The following is a 27,632-nucleotide window of genomic DNA, read 5'->3' on the forward strand; positions in this document are numbered from 1 at the left end:
CCTTTTAAGTGTCTGATCCTAAAGAAGCCGTTCCCAGATGTTACGACTGATGAGTGAAATTTGATGGCCGTGCGGAAGTCATCTCTCTGGGTTTTAGTCCAGTCGTGAGGTTTTCTGCTGACAAGGTTTCAAGGGAGAGACTATATCACCTCCCAGTTCCAGCCCCTCCACTGCAGCAGGCTGATATTTCCACTGCTCTGTGAATCTGTTGCCTTGCAATGTTGCCAGATATTTCTAATGAAACCCCTCCTTCTGCTCCCACTTATATTAATTGCAGTTATTTTGGTCTTCACACTCAAATAGGGACTGTTTCTTTTTATCCCCGGCAACATTTTGCAGCCAAGGAGAGAAACAGAATTTATTAAGAAACTAACACCACACATTACTACACATTAAACTGAATTTAATTAAATTTAATTAAACAAAAGACCCAATAAACTAATTAGACCACTCCAGGCTAAACAAGAATGTTTTTTTTAAATGTAAAAACACCTATACAGTTTGCATTTCTGGCATTGCCTCAAGCGCTATTTCTGAGTGTGTATAAAAAAGGATCTTCTGCAGGTGATCTGGGGGATTAGTAGCAGAGGCCTTGGCTAAGAGCACTAGCTGGAATAGGCTATTACATTATCCTGGCAACTCAGCCTTAAGCCACGCTTACAACTGAGCACTGAAAGCTGTGTGGCAGTAAGACGTGTGGGACTCTGATGAGGATTAGTGATTACTACTCATTTCTGCCTCCGTTTACAGGCAGTCGCATAAACCTGTTACACCACGCAGGGCAGCGTACATCCGTGCGGTTGCAAGAGGACAGACCATCGAAGCTCAACGTGCTATTATAGAGCCACAAGGTTTCGCTTGCATGCAAGTGTCATGTGACACAGTCCACCTGTGGGCTCCACTTCCTCTGTTCAGTTTAAAAGAGTGACTCAGGGAATTATGGGTCTTGTGGAGTTACACATGTTCTACAAATGCATCTCAAATATATGACCTGAAGTGACCTGAACCTCTAACTACGGACTTCAAGAATTTGTCGCTGTAGCTGTACCACAATTTAAAGAGATGCTTTTCAGAAACCTGTATGTTGTTGTCATCGTTACCATGTTGCTGCTGTTTCTCAGATGGTAAGAAATCCAACAGCCTTGTCTGTGTGGAGCTGGCCCTCCTCATGCTCGTTCTCAGCTGTGAACCCATCTGGTAATCTGAGATTCCCTAGTGCTGATATTCTGGCTCTGTTTCGTTATGAACAGAACATGCAACCTGCATCCGTAAGTATTATTTTGAGATAGGAAGTATACATGTTCATTTATGGTTAGACTGATAGCCATACAACTCCATCAGGGGCACATTAATGAGTCATATTGTGTGTGTGTGTGTGTGTGTGTGTGTGTGTGTGTGTGTGTGTGTGTGTGTGTGTGTGTGTGTGTGTGTGTGTGTGTGTGTGTGTGTGTGTGTGTGTGTGTGTGTGTGTGTGTGTGTGTGTGTGTGTGTCATCCAGCCTAATACACAGTGTAATTTTATGTAAGATGAATGCCACTGACTCAATGAACTTTCATTGTGAAGAAAGGCTTTTTAAGAAAAGCATTCATACAAAATGGGTACTAGAGAAGCAAAACTTTAATCTTGCCAGTGATCTGAAGAAATGGCTGATGGCAATTCTGAACAGAGCTTTCTTTAAAATTTTAATATTCTCAACAAAGTGTGTTAACAGGAGACAGGTATGGCACAGCTGAGAACATTCCCTGTCTCTCAACCCAGAACTAGTGAAACGGCATTCGCACACTTGTCTAACTGGATTGAAAATCAACTGCATTCTGTGCATGTAGTGATTCAACCAGTGATTCAAGCACTGTGAGTGGGACACATCACCATCGAATGCTTCAAAAAGCACGCAGATATAAAAGTGCCTGTCTGAGGCTGCATCAAAGAACTAGAGCGGGTGACACCATATTGAATAACAGTAATGTATCCTAATCCACCACGCAGATCTTTCAATATGGAGCAAGTATATAATTATTCTTGACCAAATGCTAGTTGAAGAGAGCTCCATTAGAATCGAGCAGGAAGTGGTTCAACATTCAACAGTCAACATTTACGGCAAAGGAAGTTGAAAAGGTAATTGGAGAATTACCCATTAACAAGTCTAACAGCATTAATGGGCTCCCATATGTCTGCTTAATGGTGAAGTACCTTCCACATGTAAGGGTGAGCTTATTTAAAGATCTCTCTCTCTCCTACCGTCTGTAAATAAGGTCTTCATGAAGAGCTTTTTGTCTTGGATATTATGGTGACTTTGTGGGTAAGGACTCATTGAACCAATATCTGTGGACGAGGGAATCAAAGGCGGATGTCCGTGGAGTGCTTTTAATTTCATCTGTGCTATTAATCCTTGGTGTAAGTGGCTATATGTATGTTTCAGCTAAAGCTTTCTCCAGATCCAGTACAGGTTTATGCTGCTCATGTGTTGATTACATCTAGGGATGAAAATGTAGTCAAGAACATGGACCTCTCATGCACTGACCTATTCCAGAAATTGACAGGAAGCTTCAGTCTGGACCATCAAATTGTACCATACTGGAGATCCAGAGCTCAGCAACTACCTTCCTGGCTTGGCTCGAGACTCTAAGGAAAACATGGTCGAGCGAGTGTTTGTATCAGTGGGGCTTTTTTTGTTTTTTTGTGTGTAGTAAATTCATAGACCTACCAGGCTAAATGCAGTCTGTGGTTCATAGTGTTTATTTCATAGCTCTTCTCTACACTTAGGGGCCAGTAGCACATGTTTCTTATGGCTTCACATCTTGTTTGTGGTCTTGATAGCACCACGGCTCCAGTGGATGTGAAAATCTGTGAGTATTCCAAACGGAGGTGGGAGTTGATCCAACTGACGCTTTCTCAAGAAGTGCAATCTTCTCTGAGAAGATTGCCATTTTATTTTTATCTTTTTACAGGAGTCATATACCACGCAAATAATAAAATACCAACCATTAAATACTACAATTGAAGTTTTAAGATTTTATATGTCAGCTTATTGTTCTGGTCTTTGGCAGTCTTGGATTCGCACACACACTGACAAAGGCCAAACATGTGGCGATGCACCACTCCCCCCCAGCCGATACATCACGCACGTCTTGGAGAAGACACCTCTACTTCCTTGATGCTTGAATTGCACCATTTAAAATGACCCTAAAAGCCGTAGATCATGTTGGACATGTTCGGAAAACCCGTTTCCTGTTGATGCTTTATTGAATGTGAAATCAAATGAAGCCTGCAAAGCTCGCTCCACTCACCAGTGACAGGTACGCAGACAGGCGTTTGCTGCACGCAGTAGCCCAGGACACCTGCAGGCATGCTTTAATGCCTGCGATGTATAGGAAAGAGCTCGGGGAGTGAGGAGGCTAGACATATATGCAGAGGAGGGGACGTTGAAGCGGAGAGACAGTCAAGAGGAGAAGAGGAGAGACAGTCAGACATGCGGAGAGGAAAACAGGCGGCATAAGAGCTCCTGCGTGATTTAATGAGAATGTTCTCACAGCTCTCGGGCTGGCTGCTCAAAGTTGCTTTTTATTTTCTCCGCCAGCGAGTGTTGAAAACGAGGCTGGCTCTACGAGAGACAGTTATGCTGCAAGAGATCTGGGAACTGCAGCCCACCTCAGACGACAAAAGAGGAGGCATATGCACATTTGTGAGTGTGTGTGTGTGTGTGTGTGTGTCACTCAGGTGGGTGGATGAATTCAGGAGACAGTAATAGTGAAACTCCAGTTGCATGGTAATGCTGGGCAGAATAACAGACAGTCAGTAATGTCTGCTACCATCTATCCACATGGCACTGGCTCTAGGTTGATAGAGGTGGTAATGAACCAGGCACCCAACTATCAGATTGAGTTCACTTTTGGAATCTATATTCTTGATTGCCTCATTTACACAAAAAAACAAAAACTCATTTCTGTTTTCTGTGCAATTGTGTATTTTTATTTATTTGATTTTATTTTTTTGGAAAAGCACTTCATATATTTCTAGTTCCCTGAGCCAGAATTCAGGGTTACACCAGGAAAAACTCCCTGAACTGGCATGAGGGAGAAACTTTGCAAGCAGTCAGTACACAATCTGACTTCCCAGCCTCCACAGGGTGACACTGGGTAGGGAGATGTTTTTATAAAAGACAGGAAAAAGCAACTAGTACCCAATTCCCCAAACCTTCAGAACGTACCATAGACATGCTGGACACATACAGGAATGTAAATATGTAAGTAAATTACTAGTATGTAAGATTATGTAAGTAAGCGGGCTATGTATGTAAGCTGGTTAAGAACATTGAAATCACTACAGGAACTCACACATGGAGAGGCGTTCAGGACAGTTTGACCTCTAGGAGAAACAGGCTTGGGTTGAGGTCATTCTTCCAGGTTAACAGGACACTGAGTGGCCTCCGTGCACAACAACACATCAAACAAATCGACTGCATCTTGTAATGGCAAGCGGCCACCTACAGATGCAGGAAATAGGAATAGAGGTTCTGACCCAATGTACTGGCCTAGGCAAGGTTGTTTGGGACAAACCAAGACTTAGGAAAGGGGGGGTCCTTTTCCACTTATGATGTCTTTTCCTGCAATAAATAACAGTTCTGTTACAGGCAGTGGTGAATGAACACCAACCGTCACTCTGACTGTAAAGTAAATTCCAGGGAATGTTGACATACATAACTCCTTCACCTTTAACTAGAGAAAGAGGTCACAGTGTTCCACCAGACTGAGGAAGAGTTTTATCGAGCATTATCAAGGACTAGCCTACTCTGATATCTTGCAGTACTCTGATTAGCTGCCTGCTTGTCATATCCACACAGGCACAAAACCCATATCCATAGAGACACAAATGTAAAACACATATGTGTGTCATATCCACACCGACGCAAAAGCAGTGTCGCAGAGTACCGCATCACAGTCACGCCACACGGTCACGCCACATGGCGGGCAGCAGACCAGACTGGATTTGTGTGGCACCTTCGCGCTTGTTTTCCGTTTCCTTGACAATACACGGCGTGACAATCCACAGCCAGATGACCAAATGTATAACAACAACAACGCTCAGGTGATTCAGTACAGCGTGAAGAAATAGGTTTCCCATTTCTGAGACGGAGTCAGACGTAGGGGTGTTAAAAACAGCTTTCCATCGCTTGTCAATGAGGAGGGGCCTGGGCGTATGTGGACGAAGAAAACAAACAGTGTCTTATGTGTGAAATTCACACAAATTCACCTGCAGCTGCTGTGGAGGTAGCAAACCCAGTCCATTTGTGTTGGTTTAAATATACCAGTCTTTCAGACAAACTCTTATCTTTCAAAGCTGTTCAAATTTAGGGGTTCTGCTAGCTGTGAGCCTCTGGCTGTGTGTCCAAAAAAGTCTCTCATGAGGAAATTTGACATAGTTTTGATTGGCTATTTCCAGGCTCCTCTTTTTTGTCAGCTAGCTTCTGGAACTTATATACACACATGAAGCTCCTGTAGCTTTAACGCTAAACTATTGCAGGATTTGCTCAGTTAAGGTGGAAGACCTCCCAACTAATTTGCCCAGCAACACAAGTGGCCAAGGGCGAGTGGGGCGGGGTAGAGGGCCCAGCGGGTCTGCCCCCTCACCTCTAGCTGTCACCTCTGAGTCTAGCTGTCTCACCTCTGAGTCTAGCTGTCTCACCTCTGAGTCTAGCTGTCTGAGGGGCCATAGCTTCAGTCCTAGCTTCTACAGGGCATATGGCCATGGCCAAACATCAACTACTTGTTACTAGAGGAATTACACGGGTGTGGGATTAGGTTCCTCCTTCACTGGTGGGCTGTCCTGGCCCATAGCCACGCCCACTCTCCATTCCTCCCCAGCAAGTCCTGATGCTAGGCGGACATGTCTCTGCTGCTACAGCGCAGATGTTCCAGAGTAATACTGGAGAATGAACGAATCCCAACACAGCAGCTTTACAACACCAATCAAACAGCTTTAACGGTGGTGCACTAACAACCTCGTCACACACACACACACACACACACACACACACACACACACACACACACACACACACACACACACACACACGCAGCAAACAGCACAACAGAACAGCAGAGCCACTCTCCACAGGGGGAAGCTAAGAAAGGATAAGCTCTCAGTTTATGTTACACTGCATTCATACAGAACTGACTTAGTCCAGACTGACAAAGTTGACGGCAACAAAATCCCACAAACTGCTGAATTTCTTCATCCCTGCATCACCCCCCCCCCCCTCCATATCCCCCCCCCCCCCCCCCCCCCCCCCCCCAAGGGCCAGAGCTAGGACAGGACCTTTATGTAAAAAAGCCATTAAGAAGACATTGCACATGCAGTGATATCATTACATGAGTCACTGCCCAGCATTTATTAACTTAGCTGTAACCATTTCTGTGGCACTTTTGAGAGGTTATTTTACCAAAGGAGTGAAAATGCGATCCAAGCTAAATTAGTAAACAGACGTACGGTTATTGTAGTGACACAGTGTACGGCCACTTGGGAGCTGAGCTGTGGGAGCTTCACCAAACGCTGTGGTCATGAACATGTACCGGCCTCGTAGCCCACGGCTGTTAATCTGTGTGTGTAGTTTATTGTCCCACAAGTTAGGAGTTTGTCATCCTTCATTCAGCTTTCAGTTTATTTCAATATAAAAATAAATGGAATCAGATAATAAAATGAGAATATAATGGATTACTAGCACTGTGTACTCAGATTTATAGACTTTCAATGCGCTCTCTCTCTCTCTCTCTCTCTCTCTCTCTCTCTCTCTCTCTCTCTCTCTCTCTCTCTCTCTCTCTCTCTCTCTCTCTCCTCCCTCTATCTGTGCAGTGCTCTCAATCAGCGATGGAAGATTAATGAGTAAGGAGTAAGGGACACACTGGTAATTAAGAGCTCTTGCCTTGGCAAATATATGTTCTATTTGCTGTAGAGGAGACAGCAGCACTGCATGACTAACTGCGTGGCTAAGTGCGTGGCTAACTGCATAGCTAACTGCATGGCTAACTGCATGGCTAACTGCGTGGCTAACTGCATAGCTAACTGCGTGGCTAACTGCGTGGCTAAGTGCATGGCTAACTGCATAGCTAACTGCGTGGCTAAGTGCATGGCTAACTGCGTGGCTAACTGCATGGCTAACTGCGTGGCTAACTGCATGACTAACTGCGTGGCTAAGTGCATGGCTAACTGCGTGGCTAACTGCATAGCTAACTGCGTGGCTAAGTGCGTGGCTAACTGCATGGCTAAGTGCGTGGCTAAGTGCGTGGCTAACTGCGTGGCTAAGTGCGTGGCTAACTGCGTGGCTAAGTGCATGGCTAACTGCATGGCTAACTGCATGGCTAAGTGCGTGGCTAAGTGCGTGGCTAACTGCGTGGCTAAGTGCATGGCTAACTGCATGGCTAACTGCGTGGCTAAGTGCGTGGCTAACTGCGTGGCTAACTGCATGGCTAAGTGCATAGCTAACTGCATGGCTAACTGCGTGGCTAACTGCATGGCTAAGTGCATAGCTAACTGCATGGCTAACTGCGTGGCTAAGTGCGTGGCTAACTGCATGGCTAACTGCATGGCTAAGTGCATAGCTAACTGCATGGCTAACTGCGTGGCTAAGTGCATGACTAACTGCGTGGCTAACTGCATGGCTAACTGCGTGGCTAACTGCGTGGCTAAGTGCGTGGCTAAGTGCGTGGCTAAGTGCGTGGCTAACTGCATGGCTAACTGCATGGCTAACTGCGTGACTAACTGCATGGCTAACTGCATGGCTAACTGCGTGGCTAACTGCGTGGCTAACTGCGTGGCTAACTGTGCTCTTCTTAGCGTCCCTGCTCCTATGCCAGGCTTTAACATTCCTAGCTACTTCTTCCGAGTACAACAGACCTAACCAAAGGTCCTTCAGAACACTGGAGCCTCAAAAGCCCAAGCCCACTTGACGCTCAAAAGACAGAACATTTTTAGACGGGGACGTGTCCCGCTTTTCTGTTTAGCCATTATAGGTAGATCTCCTGTCATATAGGCCTACTGTGTGGAGTCATATATTCCAGCTGCACAACAGCAGTCAGTCCTGTGGAATGTAAACCAGTATAAACCAGTGTAAACCAGTGAAAACCAATAAAAACCAGTATAAACCAGTATAAACTAGTGAAAACCAATGTAAACAGCAGTTTCACAGGAGAACACCTCTAACATCAGTCATGCCACTTGAAACAAAAGGATCTATTTTGTGCAGTTTGTAAACGCACATCATATTTCCATCATATTTCTGGTCATGAAGATGTGAACCTACTGAAAGGTTCACGTTTCATCACACTCTGCTCATATGTATCTTCTACACCCTTCATATGCTGATGCACATACACTATTTGAAATTGCATGTAAGATGGGGCAAAGTTCACTGTTCATCTTGTGGAACAGGTGAGAATATGTGGTGTAAAAATGAGATGGTACCATAATACTGTTATGGGCTGGTGAAATGCCATACCAGGCGTTTTATTACATGCTTTCTATCTTGATGGCTGACACTGCTACAGATCACAGCAATGTCTCAGGAATGAGGTAATACACCAAGGTTCGTGTGTGTGTGTGTGTGTGTGTGTGTGTGTGTGTGTGTGTGTGTGTGTGTGTGTGTGTGTGTGTGTGTGTGTGTGTGTGTGTGAGTGTGTGTGCCTGTTGTCTATGTGTGGGGGAGATAAACGTATTGTTGTTGTTATTATGTTAATACATTATACCCATTAATAATAATAACATGATCATAATAATACTTTACTAATAACATATAATAATGTTAATAATGTGTTATTATGTAATAGTCTGATTCCAGCATGGACTAAAGTTCTCAAACGTGAAGTTTTACAGAAACAGTCTTTACATAATGAGTGTTTACATAATGTTTACATAATGTTTACATGATGTTTACATAATGGTGACAGTTAAACATGAGACACTTAGCTACAATACAATTAGCCAATGCACTGCAGTGGTATTTGGTCTTTATGAGACTGGTTCATGTGGTTCGTGTGTGTGTGTGTGTGTATGTGTGTATGTGTGTGTGTGTGTGTGTGTGTGAGAGAGAGAGAGAGAGAGAGAGAGAGAGAGAGAGAGAGAGAGAGAGAGATGGCGCTTTACAATATGTTTGGCAGATAAACCTCATTTCTGTTTTTGATGACATGCTAAAGAAAGCTCCGTTTTTTCCTCTCAGCAGACAAGCAGCAATTCAACAGATCCAGCTAGATCCAGCTAGATCCAGTTAGGTCCAGTTAGGTCCAGCTAGATCCAGCTACGTCCAGCTAGGTCCAGCTAGGACCAGCTAGCCCTTCTGGAGACGCTCTTAACCCAAAACGCTCCAGCACACTAGACATCATTCTGAGAGCAAGCAGTGACCACCCAGTCAGTCTCGCACTGTAGCCATGAATTACACACGATGATTAAAAGACAAAAGAGCATATCGATGTACTGTATGGAAACCAGGGAGCTATTGGAATCCACTTGAACCACAAGCAGGAGGTAATTTTAAGGAAGCAGGGTAGCACACGTGAGTGTGTGTGTGTGTGTGTGTGTGTGTGTGTGTGTGTGTGTGTGTGTGGCATATTGACTATTGCTCTTTACTACTTCTATTAAGCCTGCTGGAAACTCCCTTCATTTTCCACCCTCCACTTCCTTTAAGATCTCTTCCATTTGCGTGTGTGTGTGTGTGTGTGTGTGTGTGTGTGTGTGTGTGTGTGTGTGTGTGTGTGTGTGTGTGTGTGTGTGTGTGTGTGTGGCACATCCCCCATCAGGATGAGACCAATAAACACATGGCAGTAACCATGTGAGCTAACGTAGAGTGGTGTGTAGATATAGTCCACTCCACAACCAAACCCTCTGTGTGTCAGCAGCTGCTGTTTTGAGAGAACTGAAAGCTTTTACTCGTTTAAAATGCATTACCAGTAATGCATTTGTGGATATTGCGTAGTTAATAACCATTTGACCAAGTTCTACTAGGCCCTATTGTATCTACTGTTGATACTCTTGATTCTTGAAGTCTCTGGCACTTTGTATACAGTGTCAGTAACACGGCAGCACAGAAACAGCAGTATTTGAATTCATGTCCTTTGTTAGAAAATAATAAACTTCAGTCACTGTGTGAAAAATGAATTTGTCTTAAGCTCCTTAGACTATTAGAATTCCAAATCCGACGTCTCCTGTATGTGCGCGTTCCAGCGAATCAGTGCAATAAAAGATTCGTTGCCCTATAATATGCGTCTATCAGTAACCTCGAATAAATGCAGAGCAAATAACGCTGGTGGCCTCTGTGGCGATGACGTGGCTGACAGCTTGTTTTGTTTGGCGTCGCGAGTTGCACCGTGAACTGCGGTGGGAGTACGGACACGCGAGCGGAACCGAGCGGAACCGAGCGGGCGAATTCATGACTGACGCTTTGGGTAATTATCAAAAACAAAGACAGCGTGGCAGTGAGGGCTGCTGGTGGGGGGAGTATCGCACGGCAGCGAGCAGACGAGGGCTGAAATACGCCACCGCACTATTAATATATTCCCCTCTTATATACACTGTGCTGTATATGATTTAGGGCCCTTGGTGTGTGTGTGTGTGTGTGTGTGTGTGTGTGTTCCACATAAAATAAGGACTTTTTTCTTCCTATAAATGGTCTTCAGCAACTCTTCATTTCTTTTGTATTGTGACCAAATTTTGATGGTACACTATTACAAGAGCAGACTGCAAATTTCCACTCGTACAATTTGCCTGTGTGTATCAGCTGCGGTCTGTTGGACCAGAACCGTTTAATTCAGTGGGCTAAGAACACCAAAGAACAGAGATGACCTAATGCCTGCCCGGATCCTTTCACACAAATTCTATTCAGCAAATTGCGACTAGTTTTGCCTCAACTTTGCATTCATTTCATTATGAAAGGTGTAAATGTATATGGGTGCCATTTCGACCTACTGCCCCAGGGATGCCAAAGTCCAGCACTGGAGGGTCAGAGTCCAGCACAAGTACCCCAATTACCACACTCTCTCTCTCTCTAACACACTCTCTCTAATGTTGTGTGCCGTGTGAACTGGACTACCTTTCGTTTTTCACTGCTAGCCTAGAAGCCACGTTCAGCATATCCTGAGGGTAAAGAAGGCTACAGATATGCCAAGTAGCTTCATGGTCTAAGTGGTCTATCACTGGGTGATCTGTGGCGCTAACCTATCTGGGAGTCTGCTTTCTGGTGTGGGTGGATGTCTTCTACGTGTGTTCTGGTGGCCTCCACCCTCCTGGCCTGGTGGTGTTGTGTGACTAGTGGGATTGGAAACTACTAACATTAGGGGAGAACTGTGGTAGAAATGGAAAACAAAACGAGAGGAAGATGTGAATACCAATCATATAGCAGATGAGGCCTTGAGGGTGTTATAATGATGTGTCTGCTGTGTAGATCAGAATACAACCTAAAACAGAATACCTGAACTAGAGAGTTTATTTTGCATTCAGTTGCAGAAGTGCAAGACTAGAGCATGCCTTGTGAAATGATCAACAACCTTTAGAGCAGAGGCATTCAAATCACATTCAAATCACAGAGGTATTCAAATCACTTCCTCAAGGTCTGGGTTTTACATATTTTCCTCCCTGTATTAGCTGTAATGACAACATGGCCAACTAGTTGCATCAGTAGTTCAGAGAATGCAAAATCCTGAACAAGGTTTGGATCTGAGACCAGACCGGATTTGATTTCCACTGCTGAGTGGTCACCAAGCACAGGAAATCATTGTAAACAAGTTTCAAAGTAATGCCTTGTTATGCTTCCCTGAAGTGTGTACTGCTTCGTGCAGATACAGGAATACCTCTGGTACCGGCAGTAAAGTGCCCGTGTTCATGCCAGAGCTGGTTCCCAACAACAACTTTCAAAAACTGGCCTGTCTTTCCACCAGTTTGAGAGCTGAGTAACCACTTCTCTCATGTAGCTTTCCTTAGCATTGTGTACAGACAGCGTCAACAACCAACAGAAAAAAAATTCTGTTTTTCCTTTGAAAGCACATCTGATGACAGAGAACGACCTCTTTCAGCGGCTTAACACAGCACAGAAGGATAATCACAACCAACAATTACACGTGAGGTCACAAGCACTTCACTTTTATTGTTTCTTTCTTGGTTTTCTAACATTTCAAGGGAAAGGAGAAAACAACAACGCGATGGCACAGCACCCATGATTGAGGAGTACAACCCACACAGCTAAATAAAAAAATACTACAGAATAACATTTATACATGACATTGCAATTTAAACGTAAATTGACCAGACAAGTCATATGGTCAGTGCAAGATTCACTTGTTACAGAAACACTCTCAAAACATTGTTAAATGTATTATATTACATGGAGGACATAGACGGGTCTAAAGAAACAATGGGTTCCAGAGTGGAAAAAAAACATAGAGTAGCATTTGAAAGTAAGTTTGCACTGACTGTTTAAGAGATAGACTGGGGCTATTTAGACTTACCTCAGGAATGAACAGTTTTGTTATTTTATAGCAGGACAGAGTGAGAAAGACATTATCACCTATAGAGCTCCACTGTTCATCTTCAAAGATGAATGTGAGACCTCACAAGTTCCATTTTGAAGGACCGATTACTTTTCCATTCTGTCAAGATCAGTTCTATAGCCACTAGACTGTAGAGCCAATCCTCAGACATCTAGCTGTGGATGTCACAGGCACAATAGGACTGGCTATTGGCACTGATGATTCTCTCGCTGACCATGGAGTAGAAGAGAAAAGGCCTCTCCCACAGAGCGGTGACCAACTGAACTGAGACACGCATCAAGAGGTTTGATAGATGTCCGCTATGACACACATCAAGAGGTTTGTAGACAGTGAGGAGTGACATATAGAATAGGCCGTTCAGTTCAATGTCAGGAAATTAAGCTTCACAGAGTGGAGGTCATAGTTGTTGTTTTGTTTTTATTTATGATTTTAGAAAACTACAGCTGATCATTTTTATTTCCCTGATCCAAGATAGGTTGAAGCTAGTTACTGAACTGGTGTGTTCACCAGTTGTGGTGTCTTGACTAACATCTTAGTGTACTTCTCAAGGACTGCTTAATATTCATTACTGTCGGTTGATGCTCAGTACTGATGAGCTGTAGTGTCCCAGGAAGTTAACTTCATTCCATCAGCTGAGACCAAACGTAATCTTTCCAAGGACTCTGGAAACAAATCAACATTTTCATGAAAACCCGTTACCTAAAAAGATCAGACATTGTCTCAGCGCTACCAAAGTTTGTCTGTTTGTTTTGTGGAGGGTTTGTAGGATAATATGATATTTGAAATTAAAAAATTGTTTCCAATTTCTAGAGTGAATAGATAAGATTATATTCTAAAAAATAACAGTTATTCGAGGATGGAATCAAGCTATAGGCCCTTCTCTCCACCAATGGCTACATCATACTGGTCACAACATATTTTACATGAGCGCATGTGCATCATATGAAAATCTTGCTGGCTGCACAAGTACTCGATACAGTGCACAGAGCTCTGAAAAAAAATCTTAATTACTGCATGTTTGATGGCTCCTGCTATAATAATATATTATTGGGGCATTGGTTAAATCATGAGTAGAATGAATATAAGGGTTTTTTTAAATTAACATTTAGCTAAACTGCCATTAGATCCTGATAGCTGCCATTAAACAGCTGCACCAAGAAGAAAAGCCTCAGTCATAGTCATCGTCGAAATTAGCAGCTGAACATTTCAAAATGGTCCGACTTTACCCAATCTGCAAACGTCTCTGCAAAGAGGTGGGCCTCCCACCTGTCAGTGAATTCCAAGGCAACACATGTACAGGGAACGAAAGTATGCACTCGCCTTTGGAGAATGGGCTTCGGGAACAGGTCCGGATGGAGACAGTCAGGGCGTAAGAACGATGAGACGGTCGGAGAGGTGTGAAGTTCCGTGGTGGCAAAGCACATCAAGTTAACGAAACCTCTCCTGCAGAAGATGTCGCGCTTAGACGTTTAGACAGTTATGCTTTATGCTACACCTCTGCCTGGTCTACTGTAAGCACAGAGAAGCTTCACTAGTCCAGTTCGGCTACAGTGTCTCCAGGGTCACCTCTACACAAACCAAACAGAGCCTGAGGAGATGGATGTGTCACATTTTATTTGATCTTGGTTGGTGTGTGATTGAAGATGCGCATTTTTACGTGCATGTAGTATGTAGTTATTTGCATCTTCAGGGACTAAAGAGAGAGGACTTTGAGGCCTGTTCCAGAAGAGAGCGATAATTAAGATCCTTCCATCAACCCTGAGACAAGAATGTTTTAACGCCTGAACAACTCGGTGCTCACCACAGACAAGGAAGTGGATTTTAAGTTAACACATCTGATGTTATCACTGCCATAAAACACACATCTATGCAAAGGGCAAATTAGCATGCAGAAGCTATATGTCAGACATGCATTATTTAGAGCATACACTGACGAAAGTGCTGGGATTGGGTTTTCGCTTTCAAATTCAATATGGATTCAATTCATTGTGGATGGAGTGAGTTGATATCTATGAAACCCAGTGGAGCATGCTGTGAAGTACGGGAGGAAGTTTCTCCATTGTCCATAACTGTATCTTCCAAGCCACATATCTATTTTACCACATCTCAGAACGGTTTCTGTAGCGAGTCAATACTAATTATAGAGGTTAATAAATTGGGGAGCTGAAACAATTATATAGGCAACCAGCTCAGTGATATCAGTATACAAATCAAGGGCTGTCTGCTCAAATGTTATGAGAAGAATGCCACAGACAGGCTTTGGGCTGCCAGTGCTTAGACACAGACTCTAAGGATGATGGGAGATGCCCGTTCGAGAGTGACATCGTGAGCAGCTGCTTTACCCAAGGACAAAAATAGTGAGTTGCTATCAGAAGGCAGCGGATGAGGAAACCCTCAGCGGAACAGAGCGAAAGCCAAATACAAAAAGAAGAAGAAATGTATTGACACTGTGAGATTAAATAAAGCTCCCTGGACAGATACTGAGTGAGAATCGGTGTTGGCCTAAAGTAATATGAAGTCCCAATCATTATTCAAGAAATGAGAAATACTATACCTCGCACAAATCAATGTGTTCACTTCTCTGGCTGCACTGCTGAGATCTTTGCTGTTTTTTTTTAATTTATTTAATTATTTTTTTTGCTAAAAGAGCTAAAGCATAAGTTTGCAGCATGTTCTTGTGCTGCTCCGTGGGTCTTTATTAGCGCGAGGCAGATGGTCGCCTGTTTGTCTAGCTAATCGGAGACGTGACAACTATGCAGGGTTGAACTGGGTAACCCTCAACTCCCCCACATCCTGCTGGCTGCAACCTGCCAAACATTTGAATCTCTCCTTGGGGTTTGATTGGCAGGAGGAGAGAAGCCCCCCCTCCCCCTCGTCCTCCCCATGAGAACAACTTATTCATGCGTGCTCGTTTTGATCTTCCGTTCGGCTTTGTGCATAGGGGACACATTTAGATTGACATTTCTCTCGTAATTTTCCCCCCACTGAAAAATGTATTTTTCAAGGAAAGAAAGAGGCTTCTGTGTATGCTGCCTGAATTTTGCGTTTGTCAAAAGGGTAGCATCTCAAAGCTTGTGAAATAGTTAAAATGAATGAAAACTGAGGTCTCATTCCTCAACAAGGCAGGCCTGTAGATTAATGATTAGACATGAAAGGATTAACAATTAGGCCTGTCAATGGAGTGTTTAGGAGCACATTTTCTGCCTGTTTTAAAATGGCAAACAGCTTTTAGTAATTATAAACTCCCACAGGGTTAATATGAATTAGTTATGAACTGAATACTAAATATAGATTAAGTACCTCACCTCCCCTGACAACAACTTTCCAAAGTAGTTTACAAATGTCAAGATACCACTGCTCTTTGACACACAATGACTGGACCGTGTAGTCTGTAGTCTGTAAACTTTAATGTTTTAAAGCCTAGACTGCATCACCCTCACTTCTGGTAACACACCACATAAACTACATGACGTCCATTCTAATCACTCATCTGCACCTTCTGCCACTGGTGCCGCCCAGTGTTGTGTTGGACCAGTAATCGTCCTTATTCGTCAACGATTATGGGTCAATGTCAAGAAGAGAGGAATTTCTCACAATGGGTCATTACAGTTAAATACTTGATATAACCAAAGCAACAACAAAGCTGTTTTTGTAATTTCATTTCATGGTCTGGCTGTGGTCTATGTGAAATGCCTGAATGAGAGTGTGCTCAGAATGATAATGACGGGAATAAATGTACGAGCTTGCAGGCAATTTCAGGACCTCCATCCTTCAGGCGCGGCATTAATACACACTCGAAATTATTTCCACTAAAGGGCCAGAGACACTTCGCTTTTTTGGATCACTACAGGGGAATGAATCGAACAATTTAATAATTAAATCATCAGCCCTTTTAAAGATAGTCGGGATGAAGGACCCTTGGGCACTTTCTCCAGTACCCTAAATGCACAGGAAAAAAAAAAAAAACTACAACAGCCTTTTAGCGTCCCTGCAAAAAAAGTGCACAAAAAGAAATGTCAGGTCTGTCGCCGCGTCTGACTGTGTCCGAATGGAAGTTGCTGGTTCTTGAGCTGCGTGTTCTGCACGTATACCTGAGTAATTAAGAGGACCAATTAAGAGAGGCAGTCAGACAGGGCGGCGGACGTGGGGAACACCTGCTGCTCTGTCTGACGTGGCTTCGTGCCAGAGCAACATATGGAAGCCATTTTGAGGTAATGAAGACAATAGTCCAGAATTACCTGACAGAGCCGACAGGCGCCCCACCGAGACTTCCACCGCCGGTGTGCTTTCAGACAATGACAGAAACTCTAATTAAGCTTTGTAGGCTGTACATTTTTCATCGAAGACACTTCACTAAAAGGTTTGATGAAAAACTTCACGCGTTACTTGAAGGCTTGCCTGTACTTTGCAATCTGTTGTACTGATTACCACAGCAATACGAAGAAGCTCTATGACACGACCAGCTATTAGAGCCAATAACCAGGTGACAGGTTGTGGCCCCCACATAAGGGTTCACGGGCATTTATCGCCCATCCTCAACATCATGTAAAACATGCATGCCTCATGTATGGTTGACGCCACTATATTTTTTGCTATTTAATTTGATCCCACTGAACTTCAGACACTAATGCAACAGAACAATCATCCCTTATACATTTTGTGGATTCAAAATTTGAAGATCAATGTGCTCAAAATTGTATTTTAAGGCAACCAAAGTATGTAATTTTTTTCTTTCTTTTTTTGATAAAATTACTAATTATGACCATGCATATTATGAACAACTTGCGGTGCCCTTTGGAACAAGCCTTCCTCGAGAAAACCTGCATCGCATCCTGAACCCCCAACATGTTTCCTTGGTGCTGGGGGACACATCTCTGCACAGAATCGAACAAATCCAGGTGCCACCTCTCACCAGTTTAACGTCATTGATATGTAAATCACTGCACCGCCAGTCTCCAGCGGGAGACCACGACCCGGCCGGCTCAGGCGCGATCTGGATTAACACTTCTCCGTCACCATCAAAGTTCATCCCGCTTTAATTTCCAGCTCTGCGAGGCAACAAAGGACGTTTTTCAAGTGGTATTCAACAGCAGGGCATATCGCTCCAGCACCGAGGAACTGCTTAAACGGTTTATATTAATAATGACTCACGACGGACCATAATTCCCTTCCGTTTGGAAATGAGTTCTTAGTAGAATTAATTAATAAGAGTCAAATTAAGTTGTGATGTATATGCGAGGGGCATTGTTAGTATGTAAATGAGGCACAGCACTCTGCTAATCAGTCGATTCATCTTCGCCCGGTGAACTGAAGTCCTATTCAAGGCTCTGTTTACATGGATTTGAAGAACTCAATGCTCAGACACACAGAAGGAATAGCTCGCAGGTGATCATGATGGTTTTGTTTGTCTGTGCAGTTTCACTCATTGTGTACAGCAAATTGTATCAAGCAGCTTTTCTTTCTGAAATGTTATAATTGGTTTGGATGTTCTGTCTAATGTTCATTCAACAAACATAGTGATTATTTCTCTTCAGTCTCTTTCCACCGTCATCTTGAAACGAGAGCCCGTGCACAATTCACAGTTGCAGTAGCTGCTGAATCAGAAGCTAGTGCAGGCTCCTTCAAGACAGCCCCTAGATGAAAGCAGGTGTCCCTGTTGGTAACACCTGCATCTCCTACAGACTCCGATTTGCTTTGAAAGGATTTGCAGCGCTTGCCGAACTCCAACACACGAGCGGAGCAACAGAACACAGCAGGCGCGCTTCCTCTCTGAAAGCCTGGGTTAGCCGCGGGCTCCGGACGCCGTGTTTTTGTTCAGCCTCTCTCAGGACTCTCCTCCAAAAAAGGGCCAAAAGAAACCGCCTCAGCAAAGAGCTCCGAGGCCACGAGGCAGCCCTTCGGCGGAGAGAGAAGAAACGACGGCGTTTGCTTTGCCTTTGAGAGGTGGAATGAGTGGAACGGGAAAACAAAAAAAAACAAAAAGCCTCTCAGATTGCGAGCTCGTGCCTCCATTTCTCCTCTGAGAGAAACATGAAGGACAGTTTATCTAAATATCGATGAGAACTGCACAAAAGAAAAAATAAGATGGCAGAAGCTCACAGCATGGTTTCTACAACCCCCCCCCCCCCCCCCACCACCACCCCCCCCCTCCATCCCAACTCACAAGCATTTTCAAAACTCGCCCTTCCGTATCACTGTCGAATACAATAGTTGGATACAATCTGAGCTGGTTGGGAAAAAAAATATGCAGATGGTATTCCATAGAGAGGAACGAAGGAAGAAATACAGAGGCAAGTCCTGAAGGACAAACACCATCCATCTCAAAGTTTGACAAAAGAACAGTCTGAACGTGGCAGGCCAGTGTTATATCAGTAGATTATCAGCTAGTGCTCTTCTGGTCGTTAGGGACTGTTGTCACTCCATTCCCGCACTGCCCCATGGTACCCTGGGTCTTGTAGTTTTGTTTGAGTACACAAGTACAGCAATGAGATTCAGACTCTTCTAATAAGATCATAAAATCAGACCTGAGGGAACATTTCAGCTAGCAGCATCTTACAGCTCAAATAAACATCATAACCCTATAAACAGCTTTTGATTCTCTATTATCTTAAATAAGTCACATATAAACAGGGTTCAAATGTTTTCTTTTGATGCGGGTGGGGAATTGGGCTTTGTTGGCCAAGCCAAGTGTGGGGGGTTGTGCTTGTCGTGTGTAGTATTTGTTGTTTGTGTTTAATGCTTGAAAATGTCAGTTCTGCGCTCTGAGAGTGATGACCTTCACGATCAGGCAATCTCCAGCTGTATCCTGTTTGAATATTAAACACAGCAGTTCGCATGGGTCTTCCATCATGGATATAGCAGCACAAATGTATTTGATCCAGGCAAATAATTAGAATGCATGACATTCTCAAACTGATGAGCTTACAAGTAATGTTTTATGATAACCTCTAATGATTTAACGAATGTTTTAACTATCACATGGAAATATTTATTGAGGTTCTGGCACCTCTCCTGGAAAATTAGTTTTTGCGCTACTCTATGTAAGAAAACTGAACGAAAGTTGAAGCGTCACATCACTGTGACTGTAACGAGACTGGTTCTGGAGATACAATACGGCAGAAGCAGTCCAATCTGGGTACTCCTTACACACCTGCATGGCAAACCATTGGCAAAACATTAAAAAATACAGAAAAAAACAACTTTTTAGTCATTAAAACAACAAAAATTATACGATTCCAACATGTACCTGCTGGCATAACTGTTGTGTGGTTGCAGGTAAGATTCAGAGAGCACGGTGCTGTAATCTTCTGAAGGAGTTTGTTCTCTTGTTCTCTGCGGCCTGTTTTGCATGTTCATTCACTGATCCACCTGCAGAACAGGTTATAATTAACAGTTTTGTATTGGCATGCCTCAGTGCTCAGGAGATAGCAGGGGCTTTTTTCACCGCATATACTCGTTTTAGTTTTTAAACATAAATGACTGTGTGGGCGTATGATTGGAGGGCCTCCAAAAATGTTCCGGAAACTTAAGAGTCTTTAACTTTTCTCTTGGAGAAAACTCGCACATATAATTTATCAGGTATGACAGGTCAACCGCTACAGATATTCAAAAGCCTGAGGAATTGAAGCATTCAAGTTTTTTCCCAGTCAAGAAGCCATTAGGTATCTAATGACAACATTTTAGTTTTCACATTTCACAACACAAACACCGTAATGAGCCCTACAACATTACTTATCCAGAGTGACATTACGCTCTCCACATTCCTAGTGTTGCCAGTATCTCACGTTACCTGCTCTACCACGTGAGCTACGGCAGCACCACACGCAGCAGTTAGTCAACAAGAAGCAGTTAGGCGGTCTTTAACACGTCTCCCAGTGTCGCAGGGTGAGCCTGTGGCAGTGGGCTGTGGGGTCTCATCAGCTGCGTGCTGACATGCGTCTCCCTCCTCTCCCTCTGTCAGGCCGCAGGACAAGGATGCGATTGGTGCCCAGCGAGCAGCTCTTCCCCAGGGGGAGCCATGGAGGAGCGATGGCCCCTGGAGCCGCCCCAGCGTCTGGGTGATGAATGGCTTCTCCACAGAGTCGATCGTTCAGGGCTGCCCGACCCTTCACACGCCATCTCTGGACTTAATATCCACGGACATTCAAAGACTGCTCGCTCTCGTTTTGGTGGACAGCCTGAGTGGTTAATCTGTATTTTACCTCACGTTAATGGTCTGATCGCAATCTGGACTCGGTGAGCCTCCTTCCGCACATGCCGACAGCATCCTTGTCATTCTGCTCAGCCCGGATCTTAACCTCAAGCGCACACACACACACACACACACACACACACACACACACACACACACACACACACGCACACTTGACCTGGTGGGTGTGCGCTACTAAGGATTCCCCTCACTCACTCTATGCACTGTGGGTGCGTAAAAAATAATGGCATTTGATCCATAAATGCTGAGGCATAGTTGGCCTGCAGTCACGGGAGTCTAGCAGGATCAATGGAGCCTCAGTGAGCGATGAGCTGATAGCTCTTCCATTCAGTGGGTCAGAGAGGAATCACCTGCCAGGCGGGGCGCTTGGCCTTCCTCTCCCACATCCACATCTCCATTGCAAAGCAGGTCCATCCTTTGCCCTGACTTATTTTAAATTCCTTCACACTGGAATTACTGCATCTTTTCCAGAAAGTGTTCCAACTGTAAAGACTTTAAATGCCTAAGAATGCTGTAATATCTGGCTAATCTCTGGCTAATTCTCTGGCTAATTTCTTTTCATACCAGAATTACTGTCCAAAAAAATCCCCATTTGCTGCTGTTCCCTTTCTGGCAAGGAAGACAAATGACTGTCATAGCCAGGCTCACTCAAGGATTAGATATATAAAAGCAGTTTCTCAATTTACCGTATCGTATTTAAGCCCAGCAGAAATGGGAAGCGGCTTTGACATAAAAGGAGACGGCTCAAAGAATGTAAAGTAACTGGGGTCAGGTCGTTTGAAAGCGAACGTGTTTGACCAGCAGCCAAGGTGGACGCAGAGCGGTCAGGACGCAGCCGTGACCCGGCGTCGGTGCCGGTGACCCCCGCCATGGTCCTGCCTCCACCGGACAAACGTCACGTCTGCCTCACCACCATCGTCGTCATGACCAGCATGGCCTTCATGGACGCCTACCTGGTGGAGCAGAACCAGGGGCCGCGTAAGATCGGCGTCTGCATCATCGTCCTGGTGGGGGACGTGTGTTTCCTCATCGTGCTCCGCTACGTGGCCGTGTGGGTCGGGGCGGAGGTGCGCACGGCCCGCCGAGGTTACGCCATGATCCTCTGGTTCCTCTACATTTTTGTGCTGGAGATTAAGCTCTACTTCGTCTTCCAGAACTGCAAGGCGGACCGCAAGAGTCTGGAGACGGTGGCCCGCAAGGCTCTGACTTTACTCCTGTCCGTGTGCGTGCCGGGACTCTACCTGGTCCTGGTGGCGCTGGACAGCATGGAATACGTTCGGACGTTCAGGAAGAAGGAGGACATGAGGGGGAGGCTCTTCTGGGTGGCCCTGGACTTGCTGGACCTTCTAGACATCCAGGCGAACCTCTGGGAGCCTCAGCGAACGGGTCTGCCTATTTGGGCGGAAGGTTTGATGTTCTTCTACTGTTATATCCTGCTCCTGATCCTGCCATGTGTGTCGCTGAGTGAGATCAGTGTGCAGGGGGAACACGTTTCCCCCCAGAAGATGATGTTGTACCCCATGCTGAGTCTGGTCACCATCAACGTGGTCACCATCCTCATACGTGGCGTCAACATGGTTCTTTTTCAGGACAGCCGTGTTTCCACCATCTTTGTTGGCAAGAACGTGGTAGCCATTGCCACGAAGGCTTGCACCTTCCTGGAGTACCGCAAACAGACACGGGAATTTCCAGCACGGGAAAACACAACAGGCATCGCCATGGAGATCCAGCAGAACTCAGTGGGACATGGGCAAGCACTGCCGAACGCCACCAGCCTCCCGCTGGAACCCGCACCAGTGCAAGAGATCATAGACACATGACCAAGTAGCCAATCAGAGTCAAGCCCATCAGATCAACCAATCAGCATCAGATTTGAGGATGGGAAGAGGGACTTGGCCTCTGCTAGTGGTTTCTTTTAACTGGATGTAGACTTTGTGGGACATGTGAGTGCTTGTATAATTTTTTGAGTATTCACCTACTCACAAATCACTGACATTTTGTTTCGGAATATGACACGTGTTTTAAAAATACTACATTGTCTTTGAAAACATTTTTCTTCAGCTACTTCAGATGAACAAAGGTTGGAGTAAAATACAAGGAATGAGATTTTTACTGACTGAGCTGCAGTACTTAGTCGGAGAGAAAGAACGACCTTCAGTAATGGCTGAGGAGCAGCTGAGCGACCTTCTCCTTTTGACACCTGGGACTTTGTAATGCTGCTTTTCCTTTGCTGCCTACGTGACCCATGAAGATATTAGCATTTTTCTCCTAATGGACTTCTGGGAGGTAAATGGACTCGAGGCTGGGGTGTAGGTTAGAAGCAGTAAGAGGGAGAGGGTAACTATTCTTGCTTTATATCTGTAAGAATACAACAGTTTTGCGATGTCTGTATTTTGGTTAGTGTTTGTGACAAAATGTTGGAGGAAACCCCCCAGAAATCACCACTGTCCTCTCAACAGCAGCTAGGAATTCCCACAGAATGTGCGTGTGTGTGCGTGTATGTGCATAAGCTTGTATGTACAGCACTGTGTGGATGCTAATTTGCAGATTCATTAATGAGAAGACTTTAAAAGAGGCATTACAGAAGCATCAACACAGAGCAAAAAAAAGACACTTGTCAAATGAAACCCATTACAAACCCATTACAATGTATCTTGCTGTACATTCCCTCACAAAAAGCCTTGAAGTCAGTGAATGCACTTGCAGACCTTATTTGGTAAACAGTAAACATTATTATTATTATTATTATTACTATTATTATTATGATGTATCAGTGTGCTTACTTTTTACATTTTATGTTAAAAGGTGTTTAATAAAAAAATAGCACTTAATTTTTGTATTTGAATAATTGAAACAGAAAAAGATATGTTATGTTGCTTTTAGTAGGTGTCGATTAATGATTAGTAATTAAGCGTTAGCTGAAAGGCCATGAGAATATTATGACAGTAATGAGTTTTGTCTATTATCCTGTTCCCAACTGCATTTGCTATTGTCGAAATTGCACGTTAAATGTCACAAACGTTTGAATAAACCTTTAGTAAAAAATTATTCGGAGCATGAAAGAGAGGAAATGGCATCAGGCGTGCGGAATAATGACCTGTAGCCACGTCAGTAAGAGCTCACCTTCCTCACCTTCCTCAGCCTCTCCGTAAATAACTAGGCCCGCGCTTTTGCGGAAATTAATTGTGCTTCCCGCCACAGGATAGTGAAAGCTCCTTTCTCGCCCCAGTGATTTATAGGCTACGGTGTCCATAACATCCTGATGTATTCAATTTCGACAACATTAATTCAGTGCCACACGGATAATGCGAGGCACTGTCTCGTTCCTGGGTGGGTGTTGACTCACTCCACAGTTAGCAGGCTATGCCGAGTAGACATTTTTCCCAGATTCTCACCCAACCCGCCATTTTCTCGACGACCCCACTCCAATATCAACCGAAGTACAATCGTTTAACTCACCACCACTGCTGCCTGGTGCTTCGACGCCCAAGCGAGTGTTCATCTAAATGTAAATAACTCTCCCTGAAAGTTAACACACAACCTACAGGACAGATTAAAAAGTTTAGAAATGAGTAGTGATGGATTAATGAAAGAACTTTTTCTCCGTGTGAAGAATCGTGCCATCCACAGCGTTTCATAGCCTGTGAAAGCTTAACGTAGGATGTAAAGTAAGCCTGGTTCTCACCAACAGTAACACATCCCCTAAGCATGCACTACATGTAAACACGATTACTATTGAAAGGGATTTTTTTCTAAGTAGGTTGTCTCGATGTCGTGTTAGCTCGTTTTTTTATACTGTGGTGGAGCTAGACCTTTTTTCAATGGGTGGCCAAAGGGTGAGCAAGGCTTTATCAGAGGGGTCCATATACAAATGATGAACAAAAGGAAATAAATATTTCTCTTAAAGTCTGTATTTAAGTGGATTTTTAAAACAATATGATTAATCTACATTTTTGGTTCAAGATATCTAGATCTAAATCTAGTATGTTAAGGGTTTTCAATTGGCTGTGAATATAGTAAGTAGGAGTTATCTGCACTTAGAAAGTGGTTAATCTGTAACACCCACCGCCCCCACACACCCCGACTTGTGAGGACAGTTAATTAGATGACAGTCTATGACATGACATCTTGCTTCCTGAATTTCTTCTTAAACGCCTGTTCCGAGTTGTTCGCAATGGTGCCATACATTTAACTTCAAACGCAACAAGAGAAAGATGTAACAGCCATGTGTGCAAAAAGGGGGAGACGCAAAAGGACTGTGGCCTGTCTGATCCAGGAAGTACAGTAAGAAAGGTAATGTTTACATTTTTTATTCATGATGGTAAGTATCTCGCATCCCAACATCAAACATGGCAGGAACAACTGCTCGCATTTGAAACTGCATTTTAACCTCGTGCCCTTTTCCACAAAATGCACAAACAAGTCTCATGTAAACTGTGAGACTAAAATAAAATATTCCGAGAATTTTTAGTTCGTCCCATCATATTGATGGCACAGGAGTAAGATCAACTTTAATGTTATGCCTGCTAAATGCTGCATGCCGACAGTGTGAAGCACATGATAATTTTGAGATATAAATGTCTATAAATGATTCTCTTACAAACATCCCAATTATACTGTCTGTGTGGCTTCCATTTCATCACCTCAGAACTACCCATGAAAGAAAACAAATTACAATATCAAAATATCATCAACTAGGCCCTGAAAAAGTCCTTTGTAGTATAGGACTTAGTTCATGTCAGGAAAACCAGGATTGTGTGTTTGCCAGATATGGGTTAAAACCTCTTTTAGCTTAAAATGTACAAATCAAAGCTCTTAATGTACGTCTTTATAATGCTATAAACACTAAGCTGTATCCTGCTTATTATCACGTGGGCTAAGTCCTGCCTCCATAGACCTGAAGTGAAATACGTTAACAGGGGGAACGGGAGCTTCTCTTTAGATCTGAGCCACTGTCTTCTCTCCAGCAGAGCGGAGGAACCCAGGCGAACACACACTGCACCCCAGGTGCGTCTTAAGGTTAAGTGCTTTTCTCAATGGCACGATGGCGGTGCTTAGAAGGCACGAGTCTGAGACGCCCCAGCACGTCTAGTTCCCCAGGAGGTAAGAGCACTGAAGCCTACTGTACTGAAGCTACACCCCGATCTCCTGTTAAGGTTAATGTATAGGCAAATATTACCATCATGAGTGTGTCTCATTATGTAGTACAAAGGAAGCCTACAGTATCCAAAATGGCATTTAGACTCAGGCCGGGACGACCAGCACCTTCACGTGCCATAAATCTATATTCCATGCTGCAAATGTATGTCTCCAGCTGTAATGCTGCAGTTCAGTTCAGCTTGTGATCAGCACCACCAAAGGGTCTTTGCTTCCCCTACACAAAGTATTTTTTGCAGTTCTATATCCTTCCTGAACTTTCCACAGTAGGCTTTGTGCATTTCTCAGAACATGTTGTCCTGTTCATGTTGTCCCCCCCCATTTTCAAGTTCATTTTGTATAATTATGATGGCTAGAAAAGTGAAAACAAATCCATTATTTCGGCTGATGAGGACACAGTATTGCTTCTTTTGAACCTGAAAAGCTTTTCACCAGTTTTAATTACTTCACTTCAAATGGTAGTCAGCGGTCTTTGTAGGAGTTGTGGGTACCGCGTTGCTCTTGTTCAGACTGCCACAACACGCCTCTGGAGGTCTCCTATTACTACACACAAACCTTCCACAGGTGTTGATTACTTACCGTCCAACGAGGCAGAGTCGTCGTTGTGTGGGCTTGGCTGTCAGCATACTGATTTGATAGCACTTGGGATATGAAGAGACGGTTTGGTTAGGAGGGGTTTTACGCTGCATTATCATCTGATCGTTGCTATGAAAACGTGTGCGTTTAAAGCAAGACAAAACGTGCCAAGAGTTCCACCAGGTTAAAAGTCATTAGTGATGAACTCGTGTTTTCTGCGCTGTTGTCCACCATCTGCAGAAGAACTTGGCAATAAAGAACATTTTTAAATGCATTACAGTCGCGCACTGCTGGAAATTCACCCCTGAAGAACGAAACTTAAACCTGCATGTTTAAAGGGGAAGGAGGAAATGGTCAGATACAGAGAAACGACCACGCCAGGAAGTAAAGACCACCACGCCAGGAAGTAAAGACCACCACGCCAGGAAGTAAAGACCACCATGCCAGGAAGTAAAGACCACCACGCCAGGAAGTAAAGACCACCACGCCAGGAAGTGGTTAATAAGGCTCAACCTTAAAACAAAGTGTGACCAAGTGGTCCATATACATGTAGCTCATGTTTGAGGGCCACAGGAGTAGAGGGCTACGGACACGCGTGTTAGCTCTGTAGCCTGAGGTGAAGCTCGTTAGTGGAAATCAATTGACTGAACCCGAGGCGAACTGGACTTATCAGGGTTTGTTAATGATGTCTGCCCAAACATTTGTAGTTGTAGGAGGTTCTGTGCAAAGGGACTTTTCCGATGCATATTTAACACAGTTCCTCCATTTATTTGCTTACTTAAGAGTAATGACATGTTGGTACTTTTAGAAAGTAGAATTCAGAAGTCTATATCTGTTGTAACAACATTTAGTCAACGATGGCTGTGTGCATGTATTACATTATAGTGAGTGAGAATACGGGAACCACGTTCCAGGATATCCTGATTTTAAGTGGTTAACATTTGCTAAACAGGAGGAGTCAGCCAAGCAGTCGTCTTCCTTAGAATGAGAAATCAAAGCAAGGATAGCAACGACCTTCGGACGAGAAAATTCAGTCACTGTGCATTTAAACCCAGAGACCAATAAAACAAGACTGCATAGGCTAACAAACATGTCATCTCCAGTTGTCACCTGTGTAAAAATACATGCACCTTCTGTAATATCTTTACAAATAGCGTCAC

General features: G+C 44.0%; 1 protein-coding gene across 1 annotated transcript in view; it reads left to right on the forward strand.

Moving 5' to 3' along the window:
• tmem121ab (transmembrane protein 121Ab) overlaps positions 1–23,457 on the forward strand; it is a 44,019-nt gene extending 20,562 nt beyond the window's left edge. The window contains exon 2 of the mRNA XM_077018013.1: positions 20,488–23,457. Within this exon, the coding sequence (XP_076874128.1) occupies positions 21,609–22,559 (951 nt within the window). The 5' untranslated portion in view covers positions 20,488–21,608 and the 3' untranslated portion in view covers positions 22,560–23,457. The remainder of the gene's footprint in view (positions 1–20,487) is intronic.
• The last annotated feature ends 4,175 nt before the right edge of the window (positions 23,458–27,632 follow it).

Source organism: Brachyhypopomus gauderio, chromosome 9, assembly GCF_052324685.1.
Source record: "Brachyhypopomus gauderio isolate BG-103 chromosome 9, BGAUD_0.2, whole genome shotgun sequence".
Taxonomy (NCBI): domain Eukaryota; kingdom Metazoa; phylum Chordata; class Actinopteri; order Gymnotiformes; family Hypopomidae; genus Brachyhypopomus; species Brachyhypopomus gauderio.